General features: G+C 37.4%; 1 protein-coding gene across 1 annotated transcript; it reads right to left on the bottom strand.

Moving 5' to 3' along the window:
- Positions 1 to 19,560: 19,560 nt before the first annotated feature.
- On the bottom strand, positions 19,561 to 23,009 carry LOC133783225 (receptor-like protein 7). The gene is made up of 2 exons (XM_062222771.1): positions 19,934 to 23,009; positions 19,561 to 19,805 (listed from the first exon to the last, which is right to left on the bottom strand). Exon 1 carries the CDS (start codon positions 22,952 to 22,954, stop codon positions 19,997 to 19,999), a length of 2,958 nt encoding a protein of 985 aa, XP_062078755.1. The 5' UTR covers positions 22,955 to 23,009; the 3' UTR covers positions 19,561 to 19,805; positions 19,934 to 19,996.
- Positions 23,010 to 23,403: the final 394 nt, after the last annotated feature.

Raw genomic sequence — 23,403 nt, 5'->3', positions numbered from 1 at the left:
TAATGATAAAGCTTATAACCTCAACCGAAGTGTTTAACACTCTAAAGTAAACTTCGCAGCTTGTAGGCTCTGAACTCAGCTTGATGAATGAAGAAATGGCTGGGTACTAGGTCCTATTTATAGAGTTCAAGAATGAAAATATCTTCATTTAGCTTGAATAAAATAATGGCTTTTTAATTGAAAAACATTTGAATAATCGTTCAGGAGAGGCTGAAGATTCGGCCAAAAAGATTCAGAGGCTTGCTAAGAGGTTATGGGTTGAATTGAGCTCGGTTTCAAAATGATTTGAACACTATGACCTAGAGCCGATATATCGCCCCTAGTAGGTGATATATCGCCTGGACTCATATTCCTAAGAGAGTGGCGACGTTCGTGTAAAGTTCGTGCAAAGTTCACGTGTTTTCATATTCCCCGAGTGGCGATATATGAGCATACGTTGAAATACTATACACGTAATTGCACTTTTTGAGCTCAATTTGAATTGAGTAAACAACTTTTACTAAGTCATAATACGATTTAAAAGCTTCTGCCAGACTCAGGGGTTTTCAAATATTGCTCTTTGTTATCCCAAAAATCAGAAGTGAATGACATGGCAAGCATTAATTACACGTGACTGACACCTGGCAGAATCTGTGTTCGACTATCGACCAGGAAAACACCCAGTGTCATGCGATCGGTTTCTTCATACGACCAGCATGGTCGTATGCACATAATACACGGAGAAGATCTTAGGCAGTTATGATGGAATCCGAAATTATCTCCCATGATTTCCTGAGTATCCGACTATTTAGGAAAGAATATATGTAACAAATCAATGTAAATCTTCCCTGAGCTTATAAATAGAAGAAGAGGGCTCAGGGAAGAGGATCCGATCCTTTTCCTTTTGAGCTTTGAGATTAGAGAGAAATTACACGAGAATAATTGTATTTTTCTTCTTCTCCTTGCTAGATTGAGATTGGCAAAAGACATGAATATAAAGGTGCTCGATATTTACAATGATTCACATTTGGTGGTGAATCAGGTTCTAGGGGAATATCAAGCACGGGGTCTCAAAATGGGAGCCTACCTAAATAAAACTAGAGACCTATTGGCACAGTTCCAGAAGTACACCCTCCAACAGATACCTCGAGACCAAAATTCAAATGCAGATGCCTTAGCCAAACTCGCTAGCGTGAAAGATGTTGCACTCTGAACATTGTGCCAGTAGAAAGATTGAGCGAGCCAAGCATATGAACAGATGTGACTAGCATGGAAATCCAGATGGAAGATACGTGGATGGCACCATAGTTGGAGTATCTTACCAGCGGTGCACTGCCGACAGATAGGAACAAAGCCAGAACTCTTCAAAGGCAGACCGCGAGATATATACTGGTCGATGGTGTTTTATACCGAAGGGGATATTCCATGCCACTACTCAGATGTATCACGCCCGAGAAAGCTAAGGAATTGATGAAGGAAGTACATGAAGGCTTTTGCGGAGATCATGCTGGGGGGCAAAGTTTGGCAAAGAAGATTCTAAGGCAGGGCTATTTCTAGCCAACTATAAATGAAGACTCTGCGGAGTACGTGCGGAAGTGCGATAAGTGTCAAAGGTTTTCCAAAATTCCACGCGCAGCTCCAAACGAGTTAAAGAAGATGCAAAGTCCATGGCCTTTCGCAGTATGGGGCATAGACCTGATTGGCTCACTGCCAACCGGAAAAGGTGGAGTAAAGTACGCGATCGTAGCAGTCGATTACTTCACCAAATGGGCTGGAGCTGAACCACTCGCTACCATAACGACCAAGAAAGTTCTTGACTTTGTCATCAAAAACATTATTTGTCGATATGGTCTGCCTCGGAAGATTGTCTCAGACAACGGAACCCAGTTTGACAGTGACTTATGTACAGACTTCTGCGAAAGACACAGAATTATTAAAAGCTTTTCTTCAGTTGCGCATCCACAAGCAAATGGACAAGTGGAAGCCGTGAATAAAATGCTCAAATCTACCATGAAGAAAAGGCTAGAAGACGCCAAAGGAGCATGGCTAGAACAGCTGCCCGAAGTCCTCTGGTCGTATAGAACATCTCACCGAACAGGGACAGGTCATACTCTATTTTCCTTAGCATACGGATATGAAGCCATGTTGCCAGTTGAGTTAGATCCGCCCTCGCATCGACGAATTACATACGACTAGGATCGGAACAGCCAATTGATGATGGAGTCCCTAGACTCAATAGAAGAAATACGAGAAAAAGCCCAACTCCGAGTAGCTGCGTACCAGCAAAAAGTCGCTCAGTACTTTAATTCAAAAGTAAAAGAAAGAAAATTCAACGTCGTGGGGCTAGTGCTACGACGAGTTTTCTTGAATACCCGCGACCCCACTACTGGAGTACTCGGAACAAACTGGGAAGGACCATACCAGATCGAAGAAGTCCTTCACCCGGGCACCTAAAAACTTGCACGCTTAAATGGAGATCTCGTTCCACGCTACTGGAATGGAGAACACCTGCGCAAGTATTACCAATGAACAGTCCTTCTTAAAGGACTGGCTTGTATTAATTTTTACTTTTTACAAGTTTTGAAAAAGGGTTAGCCACGTTGTATGGATAATCGCTTATAAGTGTAAGATCTTTTCAAGATCACTCGTACAGACATGTTTAGTCCATTTTAATACGAGATTATAACGGACTGTGCGCAGCCAGTCATTCTTGCCAACCTTTGTAAATTTATTTTTACAAGTATTTGTTCATTACGTGTGTTGTTTTGCTGTATTACAAGTGTTGAACTTCATAACGAGCAGCAATGTTCGAACAGGTCGTGGTCAAGGCAAATGACCAAGGACCTAAAGCTCCTTGATCACTTGGGGGGCATATAAGGCACATCGATAGCAAAGCATACCATGAGGTATGTAAACACATGAACAAAATGAGTGAAAGCATGCTACGGTACTTAGAGCATTTTTCAAAATTTATGTTTTGTTAAATCAAACCAAAGTACTATGCTAAGTTTGGTCATGCGAACAGGTATTATAATAAAATAAATATTATAATATCAATAAGGCAATTGTTTACACCGCGAGCATTAGTGCTCGGATGTAAATATGAAATTAAAAGGAAAAAACTTTTACACCGCGAGCAGTATTGCTCGGATGTAATTGTTCAAACATGAGTAAATAAGCTGCCCTTGCAGCAATAAAAGAAAATTGTCTTTACAAGTAGGCCCATGGGCCATAAAAACTGTGAAAGATAAAAAGAAAAAAGTTATTTTGGAGCAGGAGGGTCTTTTGGAGCAGGAGCACTCTTATCAGCTGGAGGATCGGCTTTAGCACCAGCAAAAGGGGTCTTGGCCTTAACTTTCTCTTCTGCCTCCAACCGAGCAGTGCACTGCGCCATTAGCGTCCTTTGCAACTTCTCGGATAGGTAGTCAATTTTAGCCCCCCGGTTATGTTTCTAGAAATCATAGAAGCTTAGGAAGGTGGCTTCCTTATACTTCTTCAGATTTCTGGCCCCATCTTCCTCAAGCTCTTGAGTGCGCTCTTCAAGCTCCTGAACGCGCCCCTCGAGTTCCAGCACCCGTCCCTCGAGCCTTTTTGACTCCTCCCTACTGCCAGCCAGGTCAAGTTAGGCCAGCTTACACTCCTGGGTAACGAGTACAGCGCTCTCCCTCCAGGTCTTACGCTCTTCGTGGGCCTGCCTCAATGTCTCTTGAGATTCCTGAAGCTCCAGGGTGAGAATGGACTGGTCCTTGCACAATTGCTCGTTCAGCTTGGCCAACTCCTTGTTCTCCACAAGCAACTTGTTGTTATCCTCGAGCAGCTTAGCGTTAGCAGCCTCAAGCGCTTCCTTGGCCTGGGCCAGCTTGGAGTCGTAATTCTTTTCTCGAGAGATCAACGCCCCAGCACGGAGCCAGCCAGCAGTCAAAGACAGCATCGCCTGAAGAAAAAATGAGGAAAGTCAGGAAAAGAAGTATAATATAAGCCATGAGATAGCAAAAGATGACTTACGCTGGCTAGCTCATTCAACCCCCTGTTGACGACCTGGTCGACGTCCATAGTGGCGGTGTCATTGATGGCGACCTAAGTGCGTTTGTGCTTCGAGAGTCGATATATTCTCTCCCTGGCCATGCGAACTATGTTGCTGGGCAGGGAGCCTTCGGACAAATGGTCCAAGGTCTCTTTGTCTGCGGCCTTTGAGGAAGGCCGAGGATTGACAAGCGCAGGAGTTTGCTGCTCGGAGGTAGGTGGATGTGGTAGGTCCTCCTTGGAAGGGGTGTCGGCGGAAGCATCTTCTGTCCGAGCCTTCTTCAAAGGGGTCTTGCTACTTTCCCCTCGAGCCCTTTTACTGTCCTTCTTCGGGACAGAAGAATCAGCAGCAGCTTGGTAATGGTCGAAGAAGTCCCCGGAGTCCATGCCTGCACAAAGAGTAACAGTTCAAACAATGAGATTAAAGGGACGCGAAAAAACAGTGATTAGAGTAGAAGGATTACAAAAGTAAGGTACCCGAGCTACACCTACTACTCGTAACATTATCTACTGAACTACCTAGTTCCTGGAAGAAATCTGAATTTAAAGAAGGGGCGTTCCTAAAATTGCCATCCCCATCAAATAGGTGGAGGGGAATTGGCAAGTTATTTAAAAACGAGAATGGTGTACCGTATACATCCGACGAGTCGTCAGACTGTTCGGCAGGCTCAGCAGCCTTTTGTTTCCCCTTGCCCTTGGGGACCGACGGTTCTGCTGCTCGGTGGGGAACAACAGGTTCCCTGATTGTAACCCTAGTTGGCCTCCTCCTAGGAGGGGGTGCCTGAGGTTGCTGCTCGGGTCCCTGCTCAGGTCCTACATCAGCATGGACACCACCCGCCGCGGGTTCGCTAGTCGCAGCTTGGGAGCCCTTAAGGCCAGCCAACCTAAGGTTAGCCTCATTGATCAAGTTTTTTACACTCTTAGCAGCCTTTGACATACTGGATAAGAGTGCTGACCTCGACTGCATTCCTGGAGTGGGGGTCGGGCGTAACCATGGACCTGGAACACAATGGAACATTGAAGTATTACGACAAGAAAGATTTAAAGCGCAGGAACTACTGGCTTAAGGATCATTATTTTCCTTACCTCCTCGAGTGATGGCCAGATTGTCTGCGGGGATGTCGGGCGTAAGGAAGTACTCCAGATGATACTTCCCCACGTTGGAGATATGGGTGGTCTCGGACAGAAAGGTGCGTCCGGTCTCCTGGTGGCAAAAATGGAAAAACCCCGTACCGTCTTGGTTGGGGTTGGACTTGAGGTCAAACAGATAATTGACCTCATGAAGGGAAGGGGCTAGCCATTTCTTGAGCTTGTAGAGGATATAGAGCGTGGCCAGCATCCTATACCCGTTCGGGGTAATTTTAAAAGGGGTCACCCCGAAGTAATTTTCCACCCCTTGGAAAAACGAATGAAGAGGCAAGATGGCACCCACCTCGATATGGTATCTCGACCAGGCGCTATAAGCCCCCCCTGGAAGGTTGGCTCACTGTTCGATGGAAGGTCTGACTAGGGTCACCCCCGTCAGATTGTACTTATTTAAATAGTTGGTGATCATGCGAATTGTCACTGAACTTAGAGAAACCACGTGCCACTCGACATCCGGCTGGTCGGCATGGCGAGGACGGGCACGCCTCTGAACTTCGGTTTCAGGAGGGAATTCACCTCGACCACTGGTCGAGGGAGCATCAGCAGGAGGCTGACTTGGAGAAGAAGGGTTGCGTCTTTTTCTAGCCTTAGTTTTTGTTCTTGCCATTTTCTGAGTAGGAGCTGGTGGAGGATTTGGGTTAGGACGTGAAAATGGGATTTCTGGAATCAGCGTGGATGGATTCTCTTCGCCTTCGAGCAGTTGGGCCAAGAGTTCGTCTTCGATAGGTCTTTCTCCCCCCAAGGGTCTTGCATATGAACTGCAAACAGACAATGGAGGAGATAAGACACAATCCGCGAAGTAGTGTGGGGAGTTGGGATAACGTTGCTCGTGCCTAAATAACCAGCAACATCCTAATCCTACACTAACTTCAACGTGGATAGTTTAAAAGATGGATAAAAACAAAAAGGAAAGAAAACTGTTTTCTGAAGACAACTTTTTCGACTCCTGAAGGGCGGGAAATTTTTTTGGTTTTTTCACCTGGCTTAAAGGTTGAATCTTTCGTCAACCTAACGTCCCAAATCAGAGATTCTATCTATCAAAGTATCGACCTAACCTATACAAGGCATAAAGATGCATTTTTATCAAACAGTAGGCGGTTTATACCAAAAAACCCTAAAAACCCTATTCAAGAACGCAGAAATATCAGAGCATAAAGACGGCATGCGTGGCGAAATAGAGAGCTTAAAAGATGGAGTCCTTACCTGAGAGAAGATGGAGATTCGGAAGAAAATGAAAACTCGAACTGGAAGACCTTCGGCTAGGCGTCGGACTGGTATTCGAAGCTCTGAACTCTGGTGCAAGTTCTTGAGAATATCGGCAAAGATGACGAATAAAAATTTCTTAATGGGAAAGAAAAGTTTATTTATAGGGATTGAGGGTATGGCAAAAAGGCAGTAATCATCACTTCCCACTTTCGAAATGTGGGGAAGTGTATAAGCCGTCAAAAGTGTCTTTTTGGAAACCGAAAAGGCTTGACTAGACATAATTATGTCACGATTTTTGAAAACACACGGGGGTTCTGACAGACATCATGGGGATATGAACGTTTGTTCCCTTAAGTTTCTTTATTGCTGGTCGCACTAAACAAACTTGGGGGGCAAATGTTATCCCAAAAATGAAAAGTGAATGACATGGCAAGCATTAATTACACGTGACTGACACCTGGCAGAATCTGTGCTCGACTATCGACCAGGAAAACACCCAGTGTCATGCGATCGGTTTCTTCATACGACCAGCCTAGTCGTACGCACATAATACACGGAGAAGATCTTAGGCAGTTATGATGGAATCCGAAATTATATCCCATGATTTCCTGAGTATCCGACTATTTAGGAAAGAATATATGTAACAAATCAATGTAAATCTTCCCTGAGCTTATAAATAGAAGAAGAGGGCTCAGGGAAGAGGATCCGATCCTTTTCCTTTTGAGCTTTGAGATTAGAGAGAAATTACATGAGAATAATTGTATTTTTCTTCTTCAGAGGTTGGTGAAACTCATTGAACCCTAGTTCTTTGATCACTCCTTTGAATTTCATTTTAATAACAATTCAAGTGGACGTAGGTTATTGCCAGATCTTGGGGCCGAACCACTATAAAATCTTGTGTTCTTATTATTTTCGTCATCACACTCATTTCAACATATTCATTCACGTCAAGCGTATTTCTGACTCCGTGTCAGTTGGCCAAAATCTGGGTCAACACTCTTAATAAACTATTTCCTCAAAATACTTAATTTCTTAATAACCATGCATACAACAAGTGTCATCATCTTATTGGGTCTATCGAAACCTTATTGTATAATAAATATCATCTTCAGAATCAGATATATTAATCAAATCTTATGTTATAATTAATATTCTTAAACTATAGGTTAAACTTATAAAATCTACATGTGTTGCTACGAGTGTCCAACTAAGTCCCGACTTGAACCAAAATCCATAGTAATAAACATAATATTACTACTACTAGCTTTTACCATTACTACTACTATCTAACTAGCTAAGTAAAGTTCTTGGACTCTACATTTCTTCACTTGGTTCCTTCTCTATCTTGATTATTCCTTACCTCACCTCAATATGTTGTTCTATCATGAAAAACAAGATTCCTACAAAGGTGTAAGGCACTTTAACTGTCAGTATAAACAGTTGCCTTCTCATGATAGATTTTAAGCTCTTAAAGTAATCCTTGAATCCAAATGCCCTCCTTTATTGCTTCAACAACAGCAATATACACATATTCAGTTGAAGAAAGTGCTACAACAAGCTACAATTGAGACTTCCAGCAAATGCAAGTCCTTGAAACTAAGAACATAAATGAAGTACTTGACTTCCTTGAATCCTTGTCTCCAACAAAATCTACATCGACAAAACCTTCCACCTGAATCACATCAGATTTCTTACTAAACTTTAATCCATACTCAATAGTCATAGCAATGTATCTAAGCATCCATTTCATAGCTGTCCAATGATGTTTTCGTGGATCCCCCATAAATCTTCTTAGAACACTAGTAGGAAATGCCAAATCAGGTCTTGAACATACCATGGAATACATAACCGACCCAATAGCATTAGCATATGATATTCCTTCCATTTCTTTCCTTTCCTTGTTTGTCTTCGCGCTTTTCTTAGAGGTTAACTGAAATTGACTAGACAAAGGTAAAGAAGCTGGTTCAGCTCCTCTCATAGAAAACCTGTTTATCAATTTGTTCAAATAATCCTTCTGGTTTAGAAATAGATAATGAGCCTTTCTATCTCTTTTGATGTTGGTCCCAAGTATTTTCTTAGCCTCTACCAAGTCTTTCATATCAAACTCTGAGTTAAAAACTTTCTTGATTCTTTCAATTTTTTTTGTTTCTCTTTACTAATCAGCAACATACCATCTACATAAAGAAGTAGATATTCAACTTGTATGATGTTAGTACCCTTGTAATAGAGACATGTATCATACATTCTCTTGATGAACCCATGCTTGGTGATGAAAGAGTCAAAACGCTTGTTCCATTGCCTTGGAGCTTGCTTCAAGCCATATAAGGATTTCTTTAGTAAACAGACTTTGCCTCTTTCCTTTTTTAGCTTCATAACCTGTAATGACCCAACTATTCTAGACTCTTGGACCATTAACGAAACTATACATACAAATTCTTACTAAAACTTACATTTTATAAAATACCATAATTTTATTAGAAAACTTATAGAAATAAGAGTTACTTACATAAATATCAAGAAGGATATGGGATCCCATTGTTTGAAAAACAAAACATAACATGATTTATAAAATAAAGGGATTACATAGTAAGTGCGGAAAATACATATAAAGACCATAAAAAAATGACTACATCCTCGAAATCGAACTCTCGACTCCTTGAATCCATTCACCACCGATACACAATTCAAGCATCCACGAACCTTACCGCCACTAAAGCTATTTTCCTGCACATAAAACAAAAAGGAATGAGCCTAATGCCCAGCAAGGAAAATCTAACACGTACATCATGTACATAAATTTCATAATAAACATAAAAACATAACATAACACTTATTACATACACATACTATAATGGCCATTATTACTTGGGGTCCGATAGACTAAACAAGTCATATGCCCATGAGATTAGTGGGGTCCAACTAGCTAAGTAGGTCATATGCCCATAATCTATTTGGGGTCTTGTTAGTCATATGGGTCATATGCCCAAGCCTACAAACATACATAACACATATCACAACATAAGAAACATAAGACAACATATAAGACATATAACATATGCATTTCTATCCTATTTTCCTTACCAAAGTTACCGGGATATGTGCACAGCGTTGGGACTTTGGAACACTCCTAATAACCATTATGAAAAAGAGTGAGTCTAATGAAGAAAAAGAGATGAAAAGGAATGGGAAGACTAAACCATTGAGAAACATACTTACTGAAACTTATGTGCTCAAGAACTTAGATTTCCTAACCAAAATAAGAATGAGGTTAGAAGACTGAGTAGAAGGCTATGAGAAAGAAAATAACATAAAACCAAAGAACTAGAGTTTTGGGTTACCTTAAAGACTTGTAAGACCAATCTACACCACAAACCGAAATACTATAGAACCTTACTTCCCAAAGTGTTTGATAAGCTTATGAGGATCAAGCTTATGATTTCCTCAAACCAGGTGTTTACACTCTCACACTCACTTAGCACTTGCAGCCTCTGAACTTAGAGCAAAAGATGAATAATGGCTGGGTACTAGGTCCTATTTAATAGAGTTTAGGAATGAAAGGATCTTGATTTTACTTGAATAAAAATAATAGCTTTTTAGGTGAAAATAATTTGAATAATCGTTCAGCAGAGGCTGAAGACTCGTTCAAAAAGATGCTGGACTTATCAAGAGGTTGAATGGCTGAATGGAAAAAGAATTCAAAAACTTTCAAAACATACTGAAGGAGGCGATATATCGCCCCCTGTAGGCGATATATCGCCTGGGCCAGTATGCCCGAGGCAGTCGTGCATCGTCTCGTGTTTTCCGTATCTACGTGCTGCGATATATCGCCCCCTATAGCTGCGATATATCAGCACACGCTGATTAATTAAACACGAAATTACACATTTTTAGCTAAGTTTGAATGGAGTAAACAACCTTGACTAAGCCCTCAACGTATTCAAAGCTTCTGACTGACCTTATAGCATTCAAAATTTTACCCTTATTAAATTAAATCCTCAAAATACTTAATCCTTAATCACCCATTCATAACATGTGCTTAAAATCATATTGGTCCTTATCTAAACCTTATAGTATAATAAATATTATCCTTAATATTAGTCATATAATCAAACCTTAGGTTAACATTAATATTCTTAAACTATAGGTTAAACTTAGAAAATCTATAAGTACTACTATGAGTGTCCAAATAATTCCCGGTCTGAACCAAAAATCCACAGTTACAAAGATAATACTATACATACTATAATACTACTAAATAATTAGCTAAGTAAAGTTCTTGGACTCTACATAACCTCTAGGTTGTTCCATGTAAATGACCTACTCTAACTATCCATTTAGAAAAGTTGTTGTCACATCCATTTGCTCAAGTTCATGATTAAACTGAGCAACCAAAGAGAGCATAATACTTATGGTCTTGTATTTCACTATTGGTGCAAAGATTTCATTGAAATCTACTCCTTCTTGCTGAGTAAAACCCTTTGCACCCAGTCTTGCTTTAAACTTTGGCTTACTTCCACTTGTTAGCCTTTCTTTGAGTTTGTATATCCATTTGCAGCTGATAACCTTGTGATCTTTTGGCCTTGAAACCAAAATTCATGTCTTATTTTTGTTCAATGAGTGCATTTCCTCATCCATAGCTTTCTTCCACCTAATTACATCCTTACTTGCAATTGCTTCTTCATAACTTGTTAGTTCCACTTTGATCATTTCATTTGTTGTGATGAAAGCATAAGCAAGCATATCATCTAGTGCAACAAAACCATATCTCTGAGTTGGTCTAGAGACTATTTTCTCTCGATCTCGAACTAACTGATAGTCTTGCACATCAGTTATAATTTCCTGATTTAGTTCTCCATGATCTGCAGCATCAGCTTGTTCATCATGAGTTTCCACCTGGTTGGTGTCAGGTTGTTGTTGGTTTTGTTCCACCTGATCTTTATGATCATTTATATCAACATTTTCCACCTGATTTTGACCTTCAAGAATTTGATTTTCTATATTTCTTACAACAGTTTTGTTAGTAATACCTACACTTTTATGATTAGCATCTTCTATGCAAGGAAATTCATCTTCTTTAAAGATTACATCCCTACTATTCATAATTTAAAACCTTTGTCACTTTTAATCCATAATCTATAACCCTTCACACCTTGTGGGTCTGGTTGTTTATTGGACCACTTGTGCTCTAGTGTCATGAAGTTTATAGTTGTAGATGGACTTCTATTTACCAAATATGATGTTGTCATCATTGCTTCTCCCCAAAATGACTTTGGCAAACCAGAACTAATCATTAAACATTTGGTTTTGTCAAGCAATGTGTGATTCATCCTCTCAGCAACTCCGTTTTGCTGAAGAGTGACTCTAACAGTTCGATGCCTTTGAATTCCATTGTTTCTGCAGAAATTATCAAATTCTCCACTACAAAAGTCAAGGCCATTGTCATTTCTTAGTGTTTTGATTTTTCTTTCTGTCAAATTCTTAATTAAAAGTTTCCATTATTTAAACTTTTCAAATGCTTGATCTTTTGATTTTAACAAAAATAGCCAAACCTTTCTTGAAAAATCATCAACAATAGACATAAAGTAAACATTACCTCCATGTATAGGTACCTTTTCGGAGCCCCATAAATCAGAGTGTATATAATCTAATATATATACCTCTTGATGTATGCTGACCTGTTTTGAAGTTGAGTCTATGTTGTTTTCCAATAATGCAACTTTCACAAAACTCTACTTTGCTGATTTTATCTTTTCCAAAGAACCCTTGATCATGCATAACTTTGAGTCCCTTTTCACTGATGTGGCCTAGTCTTCTATGTCATAGAATTGTTTTTGAATCCTCATCACTTGTTGCTAGTGCCACATCTCCACTAATGGTTTATCCTATGAGATAGTACAAGCCATTTCATTTTTCTCCCTTGATAACAACTAGAGAACCACGACTTTTCTTCATGATGCCAATTTCAATCTTGTTTGTATAACCTGCATCATCTAAAGTTCCCACAAATATTAGATTCTTAGTGAGTTCAAGAACATACCTTACATCTTTGAGAATTCTTGTAGCTCCATCAACCATCTTGATGTGTTCACCGCCAATTCCTTCAACTTTGCAAGTGTTACTGTCTCCAAGAACAACCCTGCCACCACTTGGCTTGAATTCTTTCAAGACTTTCTTGTTGAATGTCATATGAAAGGTACAACCGGAATCAAGAATCCATTTCTCACTTGAAATGTTTGATGCAACGAGAAGAACTTCTCATGAACTATAACCATCAGTGTAGTTTGCTGAATCTTGATTCTCAAACTTATTTCCAGTTTGATTTTCCTTTATATCCCTGCTATTCCTATTCTTGTTGAAATAACAGTCCCTTTTATAGTGACCAACCTTGCCACATAAAAAACACTTGTTGCCATCCTTGTTTGGACCTTTAGAACTCGATCTTTCTCGAATCTTGAAGTTTGAATTGCTCTGACTTCGATTTTTTGTTGTTAAACCTCTGAGTATGTCTTCCTCTTGTGAAATGGATTTCACCATTTGTTCCTGACAACTTGCCACTATTCTTTAAAGACATTTCTTTAGAGTAGATAGCTCCAATTATTTCTTCCAGCACTAAATTGTCTTTAGCATAAAGAATTCTATCTCTGTGATTGAAATAAATTGAGCAGATAAATTAATTGCTTGATCTTCCCCTTCAATTTTGGCATTTGAGCTGCAAAGATCAGACAACAACTTAGTGAAATCATTTCAATTTTCATCAACCGGTTTACCTTCATTCATCTTGAAACCATAGAATTTTTGTTTCAAGTAAACTCTTCTTGGTAAGGACTTTGTCATGAATGTTTGTTCCAATTTGTTCCACATAGCAACTGCAGTCTCCTCTCGACTCACCTTCCTCAAGATTTCATCTTCAAGGCTCAACACGATTATGTTTCTTGCCTTCTTCAAAATGTCTCCCTTCTTAGATTTCTCTATGGTTTCTGACATTTAATCTTCTTCCTTCAAAGCTTCATCTTCCCCTATGTTTCCTAGATGAGATTTCATCTTCTCCCTCCAAAGGTAAAAATCATTTTTACCATTGAATTTCTCAATGTCTATCTTTGTTGTAGACATCTTTCTTGATGGATCTTGAATTGATTCTTTTGAGCTTTCTTTTGAATTCTTCTCAGACCAGCAATCGAGCACTTGTCATTCTTCTTTGTTACTTTGTTGTTTCAAATCATGCACCAAGTTGAGAATCTTTATGAACCTGGTTCTAATACCATTTGTTGTGTAATCAACAACCTCAACTTTGTCCTACACACAACAAACCAAAACACAAACCAGAAAATGAACCAGAAAAAAATAGAAGAAAATAAATAATAGGCAGAAAATAAATAACACCAGAAAATAAATAACACCAGAAAATTATAGAGGTTCACCCTTAATACAAGGGCTAATCCTCTTTGAACTCCACATAAAGAACTCAATCTCTTCACTATGAATGTGGCAATATTACAATAGAACAGTACAACAAGAACCAATCTCCCTTGAATAGATTTGAGATATCTTAGAGGAGAACACCTTGGCAGTCCCTTTGTCAAATCCCTAACCCTTTGACCGCTCACTACTTTCTCTCTCAAACCCTCTGTTACGTTTTTTTTATTACAAATAAAGAGTACAAGCCAATATATAGACTAAGAACCCCAACTGAATATAAACAATTTATTGAAGCTTGAATCTTCTAAAACCAATCAAAGTGCCATGCATACATTAGTTTTAATGAGAACTAAACCAACAGTTACGGAAGTGAATAAACACATTGTTGATTAGTGCAATTGTTGATATTAGATCACACCGGGTGGCGATCTGATAAATATTTTAGAAATGAATATTTTTATTAGTTATTCTTTTATTTATAATTAACTAATAAATAATTTTTCCCTTTATTACTTAAGAAATTTTTAATTATAAATTTATTAATTCATTTTAATAATTATTTTTCTTAATCTAGTAAGGATGTCTAAAGTAGTAAATAATTAAAATTACGTAATGGTTTTTTTTAATAATTCTAAGTTTAAAATCCATATATTTTTATTTTTTATTTTACTTTTAAAAATCATTAGGGGAGACATGAGGCATATTAGTAGCAACAAGTCGCCCCTAAAAGTATAGATATTTCATAAATGTGTGAAAATTTTGGAGAGAATTTATTGAGGTCAAATTTTCGCTAGGGTATTGTGATACTTGATTAAATCAAAGTCCCTTTCCCTTCTTCTTTCCCATTTCTCTATTTCTTTCTCTCTTTTTACTCTCCACTATAGACAAAGAGAGTGATTATTCATTTTCAGGTGACTTTCGAGTACTAAGACCAAAAAACTAATTTTCAGGTGTTTACTCCTACTAATGTGTAAAGCTCTCAATCCAAAACCACTCTAGCCAGTTAACCTTTACTTTACCCCTAAATTGATTAAAAAAAATTTAGAAAAATTATTGTTTGTTTTAGAGATAATCCCAGTCATTGATTTTAGGGGTGAACATTTGACCCGCAAAACCCGAAAACCCACAAAGCCCGCCCGACTTGAACCTCGAGAACCCGAATTTTTGGAAAACCTGTCCATTTTGGGCTTAATCCGACCCGAACCCGAAATATGTCGGGTTGGGTTCGGGTTTTAAAATGAAATAATTTCGGGTTTGGGTGTGACTCGAACCCGACCGAAATTTTAAAAAAAAAATTCTGAAAAAGACAAATGATAACCCTAAAATAAACTAACTGAAAAAAAAAAAAATCTTCTATTTCACCTTCACTCATGAACGACCGCCTCCCTCACTAAGCAGCAGAGCCACGGTGCTCAGCCACCCACCCAACTCCCTCACTCACACACACGGTCACACCAGCTCTAGTCCAGCCCCCCTTCTTCTTCTCTCTCACGCACGGTCAAGAGAGGAGAGACCCACCCAACTGCCCAGGGAGCACGCCAGCCACAATGCCACCACCAGCCAGCCTCATCTCCTCCCTTCGCTGCCACAGCGCCACCACCGCGGTTACTTTTGTCTCTTATGCATTTTCGATTTTGTTTTTATTTTGCCGTTGTATTTGAGGTTGAATATGAGTTTTTCTTGAAATGGACAAGTTTTTGGTAGTGTAGAAGCACAATAGTTGTGAAAATGATGGAAGATTAAAAAAAAGGAGATAGGAAAAGGAATGTATGAGTCCAAGTTTTGTGTTGCTGAACTGTAGATTTTGTGTTGAATTTTTTAAGGGGTTGCATTGATCTTTGTGATTTTTTTGTCTAATATATGTTTATATTGTTGAATATGTTTGTTCTAATATATAATATATATTGTTGGATATGTTTATGTTTGGTCTAATATATAATATATATTGTTGGATATAACTGTTTTCTATGAAAAGTCCGATTAGTTTTTTCAGTAGGGTCTTTTGTTTAGAGTTAATAATGATGAATAGAAACGACATATTCAAAGTACACTAAAATTTATAAGAGACTAAAATTGAACAAGAGAGTAGATAAATCCATCAAACAACACTAATGTAAGAGAAAAACAACGTCAATTTATACTAGAGTTATAAATTCAAGTTCAACAAGGGCATTCAAAGTACATTAAACCTAATTTATACAATTTATCCAAGGGAATAAATAACTAATGATACAATTTATTCATGCATGCCTTTACTTAGTGGATTATAGGCTTGTGTGTTGCTCTGTTGATTAGTTTTTTCTTAAATATGTCGTATTAGGTAATGGATATTGATGAGGTAAATGAAACTCTTCCCCTGATAGATGATCAAGATCAACCACCTCTCACTCAGACTGAAAACCCTGCTCCTCCTACCGAAAAGGGTAGAAAAATTGGGGCTAGAAAGAGGGTTAGACCTCCCATCCCTAATGCTAGTAGTACCGGGAAAACAAAGGGAAAAGGGTCATCTGTTTAGGATCATTTTACTAAGGAAGATCCTCCTCCACCCTCGACAGATCCTAACGAAGAGTCTTCTCCCCCCAAGTGATATGTAATTATTGTGGGTCTGACTTCTTGTGTGACAGTAGAAAATATGGGACTAGTCATTTGTGGAACCATTTTAAGAAAGTATGCAAGCTAAGTCTGTATAAGATTCATGAGTAGAGACAAAAGACTTTAAGCTTTCAACATGTAAAGGGAGGGAAAGAGGGGGAAACAAGCTTAGTAGCGGCAGCTTATAACAAAGAAGCTTGTAGGGTAGCCCTCACACAACATATTGTGTTGGATGAGTTACCATTTAGATATGTCGAGGGTGAAGGGTTCAAAAGATTTGTCAAAACACTCCAACCTAGGTTTGAGATCCTTTCTCGAATGATTGTTGCTAAAGATGTATTGAAGTTATATAAGGAGGAGAAGGTGACATTGAAAAATATTTTGAGCCGTGAGAGGATATCGATTACTACCGATACTTGGACTTCCATTCAAAATTTGAATTATATGGTCATCACTGCTCATTAGATTGATAATTCTTGGGAGTATCAGAAAATAATTATAATTTTTTGCCAAGTGGTAGATCATAAAGGGGAAACCATTGGCCATGAGATCGACTTATGTCTTTTAGATTGGGGCATCTCTAAGTTGTTTACCATTACGGTAGACAATGCTTCTTCTAATGATGTTTCCATTAGATACTTGAGGCAACAATTCAAGGAGAAAGAGAAGGGACTAATTTTGGATAGAAAGTTTTTACATATGAGGTGTTGCGCTCATATAGTGAACCTAATTGTCACTAAAGGGTTGAAGGAAAAACATTGGTCAATTGCAGCAATTAGAAATGCTGTGAGGTTCGTTAGGTCTTCTCCTGCTAGGCTAAAAAAATTTAAGGAGCGTGTCATGCAGGAAATGATTGACTGTAAAGGGCTTCTGTATTTAGATGTCCCAACAAGGTGGAACTCCACATATCTAATGCTCAATTGTGCAATAAAATTTCGAAGGCATTTGACATGATGAAAAAAGATGCTAATTATATGAAATATTTTGATGAGGTTGACAAAGATGGAAAACCAAAGGAGGGCCCCCCACTGTTGATGATTGGGATAATGCTTTAGTGTTTTTGAGGTTTTTGGAGACTTTTTACGAAGTAACATTAAAGTTTAGTGGGTCTACTTATGTTACTGCTAATAAGCACGTCATTGAGATCTGCAATATGCAACAGGAGCTGTATGACTTAGTAGCTGACGATGATGAGAATGAGTTATTGAGGACAATGGCAATGAGCATGAAACTAAAGTATGACAAGTATTGGGGAAAACTTGATAATTGCAATGAGGCACTTCTAATTGCCTTGGTCCTTGACCCAAGATACAAGCTTGACTATCTCAGCCATTGGTTTAGTGCTACTTATGATGAGATGATGTGCAAAGAGATGGTGAAAAGGGTAGAGAAGACAATGCGGGCAATGTTTGATCAATATAATGAGACAACATCAAGTCTTCATCTATCGACATCTATGACTCAGCTACAATCAACATCTATTGTTAGTGCTTCATCCACATTCGTCATGCATGTTAGTGGTCAACCTAGTGCAAACAAGAAGTCACGAAATTGGCATGATGAGTTTTGTGGCACGGAGATTGGAGAAGGATGATGGAATGACAAAAAATGAGGTCGATAAATATTTGGAAGAGGAACGTGAGCGACCAAGTGAGAATTTTAATTTTTTGGGATGGTGGGCTAGTAGTGGGTGCAAGTACAAGATCTTATCACTCATGGCTCGTGATGTGTTAGCTATACCGGTTACCACCGTTGCTTCTGAGTCGGCATTTTCTATAGGAGGTCGGATTTTAGATCCTTTTAGAAGCTTGCTAAGCCCAAGGATGGTCGAAGCATTAATTTTTCTCAATAACTGGTGGAGCATATCACATCAACCCATCATTATTCGAGACTATAAGGATGAAAAAGAAGCGCTTCAAACATCGGAATATCTTGAGTCAGGTAATTTATTACATTTTATTTGGATTTTCGTGGTTGAACTTGCAACTAAACTAATAACTTATAAATATTTATTTTAAGTGTGTGAATGTTTTATAATCTAATATTTATCTTTTATATTAATAATATTTGTAGAGATGACCAATGATCCTACAAGTACTGGGCCAACTTCATCCTCTGTCAATTTTCAGTTTTCAGTCTCATATGCACAACAATCTATGAATTAAAAGAATTTCTTGTAAGAATTTATTCGTGCCTGCCTGCCTTTACTTAGTATGTTTTTATATATTATCCTTGATTTCTTTTCTTTAAAAAAAAATTTCTTTGAATTTTGAAAGGAATGAAGGAAAGGACATGAACTTTTTTGTATTTTGAATTTTCATGGACTTTATGTCTATGGTTGTAGACTTATGGACTTTATTATGGTTTTGTAGTTAACTTGTTATGTACTTTAGTTTATGAACTTTATCTTTGTTTATGGTTATATTTTAGGACTTTGACATTTTTTATGTTTGTAATTGGTAATTTGAACTTTGTTTGTATTTTGTTTCTGGACTTTTGATTGACATTATATTTTAACTTCCTTCTTCTTTCTTTTCTTTTCTTACTTTAAAAAAAAAATGAAAGGATGTATAATAACATAGTTTAAATGACAAAACATTTGGAAAAGAAAAATTACATTATATGCGTATTATTCATTTTTAAAGAAAACTTGATATGTTAGTTAATTTAGATTTTTGAGTTATTTTTTCAATTAATTTCTTGGTAGTTAGAATTGTATAAAGGAAAGTTTACATAAAATAGTGTATTTAGTGAAAAAAAAAAAAAAAAAAAAGAACATTCATATTATCACACATTTTTTTTTTCAGTTTTATTTAAAAATGATATTTTTGAAAAATGGTATTTTTGCCAAATTGAGCTTTTCGGCCCAAAACCCAAAAGGCCCAGCCCAACCCGAAACCCGAACCCGAAAAAACCCCGACACCCAAAACTTGAAAAACTCAAAAATTTCAGATCGGTTTCGGTACTATTTTTCTCAATCCGAAACCCGCAAAATCTGAACCCGATAAACTCGAAACCCGCAAATCCGACCTGTGTGCATCCCTAATTGATTTTAATCAAATGACTATAATTCTATGAAGTGATCGGTTAGGTGCTAGACAACATCCATACCCAATATATAATATAATATAATATAATATGATATGATATAATATAATATGCATGTCTGCTCACCATTATCATCATACGGGATCCGACTGTACATAAATTCTAACACAAAATATGAAATATCATTTGAACAAGGATTGATTGATAGATAATGCAAAACTATATTTACCGGAAAAAAAAATAGAAAATGGTGTTCAATTAGGACATGACATTTTTTTAGTAGTGAAGAACAATCCAAAGACAATTAAATTAGAAAAAGAGATCCATGCATCATTCTAGGCAAATCATAAGTAGTTGTACATCTCAAATCATCAACACTGCGGCCACCTTTTGTACTTCATCAAAACAAACAAACATAAAACAAAATAAATAAATAATTCATTATTGGGTCATTCAATTTTGGTAATATAAAATAAATAATTTGAATCACTAAAATGATATTAAATTTGTTTTCCACACTTACCATATGGCAATGCTTTTGATCATGACCTAATTTTGTTTGAAATTCTAGATCCTTCTCAAACGATCATTCGCTTCCAACGCCTCTTCTTCCAATCTTTGTCCTTTGTCCTTGTCTTTGTCCCGCTCCTCTTCCAATCTTTTTCCGAAGCCAAGAATCAAGCCTTGTATTGAAAAGCATTATATATCCAAAAAATATTCCGATTATCATTCCACACCCATATCCTATCTTCACGATATTCCAATTAAAAATTCCATGATCTTCATGTTTCTCACCATGATCGCCTTCTTGTTGCATCTCACCATTGTTGCATGATTTCGATAGAGGAAACCCACATAATTCTAAGTTTCCACTATATGAATCATTGTTGAATGTATCAAATTGGTTTCCACTAGGTATTGGTCCCACTAATTTATTATGCGAAAGGTTTAAAGTTGAAAGTTGAGTCAAATTTGGTAATTCATTTGGAATCGTTCCAACTAGCTCATTTGACGACAAATCTAACCATTCAAGATTACTTAAATATGTCAATGACATTGGAATGGAACCCTTTAATTTATTTTGAGAAAAGTTCAGCCCCTTTAGTGCCTTAAGCTTTCCAATCGATTCTGGAATCTCTCCTTCAAAGTGATTTATTGAGAAATCAATTGTAATAAAAATACTTATGATTTTCTCTAATGAACGTTCACTACCTTTCATTACTACAATCACAGAATCTTGGTAATAGTGGTCTCCTATGCGTGTCATATTCCCGATTGCATGTCCATCCATCGTAGCCGTGAAACTTTCAAAGTACTTTGTTGGTAAAAGACCACTAAATTCATTATTGGAAAGGTCCATAATTTTCAACTTATTAAAAGGAGATTTGACCTTTGGTGTCCCTATAGAACCATGGAATTTATTGGAATTCAAAACAAGAACTTGAAGCATCGGAAGATCTTCCAACCAATGAGGGAAGGTATCATTTATCTTGTTTTTTCCCACATCTAAAACTTCCAAATTTTTGCAATTCCACAATGAACGTGGGAGGGATCCTTCTAGTTGATTGCCACTAAGGTGTAGACTCCTCAAGCTAGTTGAATTTTCAAACATGTCACGAGAGATTTCTCCACTAAAATTATTCATATCCAAATCCAACACAGAGAGGAATGATTTATTTCCAAGGCATGAAGGAATTTTTCCATGAATACTATTATTAGAGAAATCAAGGATGTATATCTTACTCAAAGTGCAATATGTAGAAGGTATCTCACCGGATAAATGATTGTTTGAGATGAAAAAAACAATCAATGAAGGTGGAACGATTGGAAGATTCCCTTGTATCATATTAGAGCGAAGATCTAAATACTTCAAGTTTTGAAATGGAATTTGCTCTACATGTGTCAAAAAATTGTATGATATATTTAAATGAGACAATGAAGTTGTGCCTTGATTCCATAACCATTGAGGAATGCTACCATGAATTTGATTGTGGGAAAGGTCTATCCTCTTTAGTTTTTTCAAGCTTTTCAGAAAATATGGAAATGCAACAATATTGCAGGAAGCCAAACTCAAATATTGCAGCCGAGGAAAAAGATTATTACCATCATAGTTATTTGAACTCAAAGTGAAATTGTAATAAGAGAGATCAAGATTCTCAAGATTTCTCAACATTGAGAACTTGTTTAACTCCAAAACACCATACAAATTATTGGTTGAGAGATATAGAATTCTTAGGTTCTCTTGTAGAAAAATTGAGCTTGGAATCAGACTATGCAGCTTATTGGTACCCAACTGAAGGCTTTCAAGAAATCTTGATTTGAATTCTTTAATTGGGCCAATAATTTTATTACGATTTAGGTTTAAAGACTTTAGAAATGGAAGAGAATACATCCAAGAAGGTATTGATCCGCTGAGTAAGTTATCAGATAAGACGAGGACTTCTAATTGCATAGGGAATGGGCTTTGGGTAGAGTTTATTTCTAAATTTTCAGGAATCTTACCAACAAAATTGTTGCCAGAAAGATCCAATTTGATGAGATGCTGGAGGTTAAAAGAAAATAATGGGATTTGGCCTCCAAAATTGTTGTAATCAAGGAATAATGTATCAAGTTGTACTAATTGACTGAGGTTAGCCAATCTTGTAGGATATGGTGCACCTCTAAAACTACAATTGCGAAGAAACAAAGCTTGCAAAGACTTGGCACTATTACACAGGTATGGCAAATCAACAGAAATTCTTGTGTATGAAAGAGATAAGTACCTGAGTGGACTGGTCCAATTAAATGTAGGTAGAGAGCCAGTAAGATTATTGTTGTTCCATAAATCAAGGTGATGAAGGTTTGGTAAGCGAAGGAGGAAGTCTGGAAAATTCCCTTGCAATTCACAATGACTGAGATCAAGAAACATCAAAGAAATACTTACATTCGTGAATGAACTATCTAATGGAACATCAGACATGTCGACACGATTCAAAGTGAGCTCCCTCAGATCGGTGAAATTTTGAAGCATTCTTTTTAAGACATATGTCTCCAAAAAAATACTATTTGTAGAAGAAAATACGAGATGAGAGAGTTTAGAAAGGTGAGACAGCTCGACAGGTACATTACCAGAAAAATTGGTATTACCAAGGCTAAGTCTTTTCAAGTTGGCAAGACTACTAAAATCAGAAGGAATTGGAGAGCCATTGAAATTAATGTCGTCGAGGATTAAGGATTGGAGATGTCGAAGTGAGAAGAGGGTGCTATTGGAATGAAGAGAGCCTTGAAGGAAGCTAAAACTCATGTTAAGGCCAATTACATGACCCGAAATAGGATCACACAACACTCCATCCCACGAACAACAATCAGTACCATTCTTCCAAGAGACAGTCTTCAAGTGTGCAATATCTAAGTATTCTGGATTGAGAGATAAGGAGTTGCTGAATTTGAGCAAAGCAGATCTCTCATCTGGATGGCACAATTGAGAAGGTAAAGGAGTAGAGGGGTAGATTAGAAATTGAGAATCAAGTAGTACAAAGCAAACGAGAAACACCAACCACCCCATCTTAGATTCGCAGGTTCCTCAAAGTAGTTAGAACAAAAACTCTATTTTTGTTTGGTTTCGGTCCTGATATTTATATTTATGTATATGTATATATATGTGTGTGTGTGTGTGTAAATATAGCTGCTTACCATTATGGTCATATGTGATCAATTGATTGTGTCAAAAAGAAAGAAAAGAAAATAATGCATGAGTTGATATATCTTCCGGGTTGGAAAAGTCTTGTTTCTGAACACTTATTTAATTTGGACCGATGCAAAAGTAATGAAGCTGGGCCCCAAAAACTTATTTTCTATAGGACTTTTGTGCCATATATTATATAATTTAAATTATTGTTTTTGTTCTTATACGTTGAAAATTATACTCTTTGAATACTGACCAATAATAAAGTAATTTCATCGAATCAATCCAAAAGGATTTTGAATATTTGATTTAAAAAATGATTTATACTA

Source organism: Humulus lupulus, chromosome 6 (assembly GCF_963169125.1).
Source record: "Humulus lupulus chromosome 6, drHumLupu1.1, whole genome shotgun sequence".
Classification (NCBI taxonomy): Eukaryota; Viridiplantae; Streptophyta; class Magnoliopsida; order Rosales; family Cannabaceae; genus Humulus; species Humulus lupulus.
Note: the sequence above shows the minus strand (reverse complement) of the source record. Positions and strands in the feature narration are given on the sequence as shown.

Bases quoted from the DNA above. Each gene is read 5' to 3' on its own strand.
- LOC133783225 (XM_062222771.1), bottom strand. From the start codon at position 22,954: ATGGGGTGGTTGGTGTTTCTCGTTTGCTTTGTACTACTTGATTCTCAA.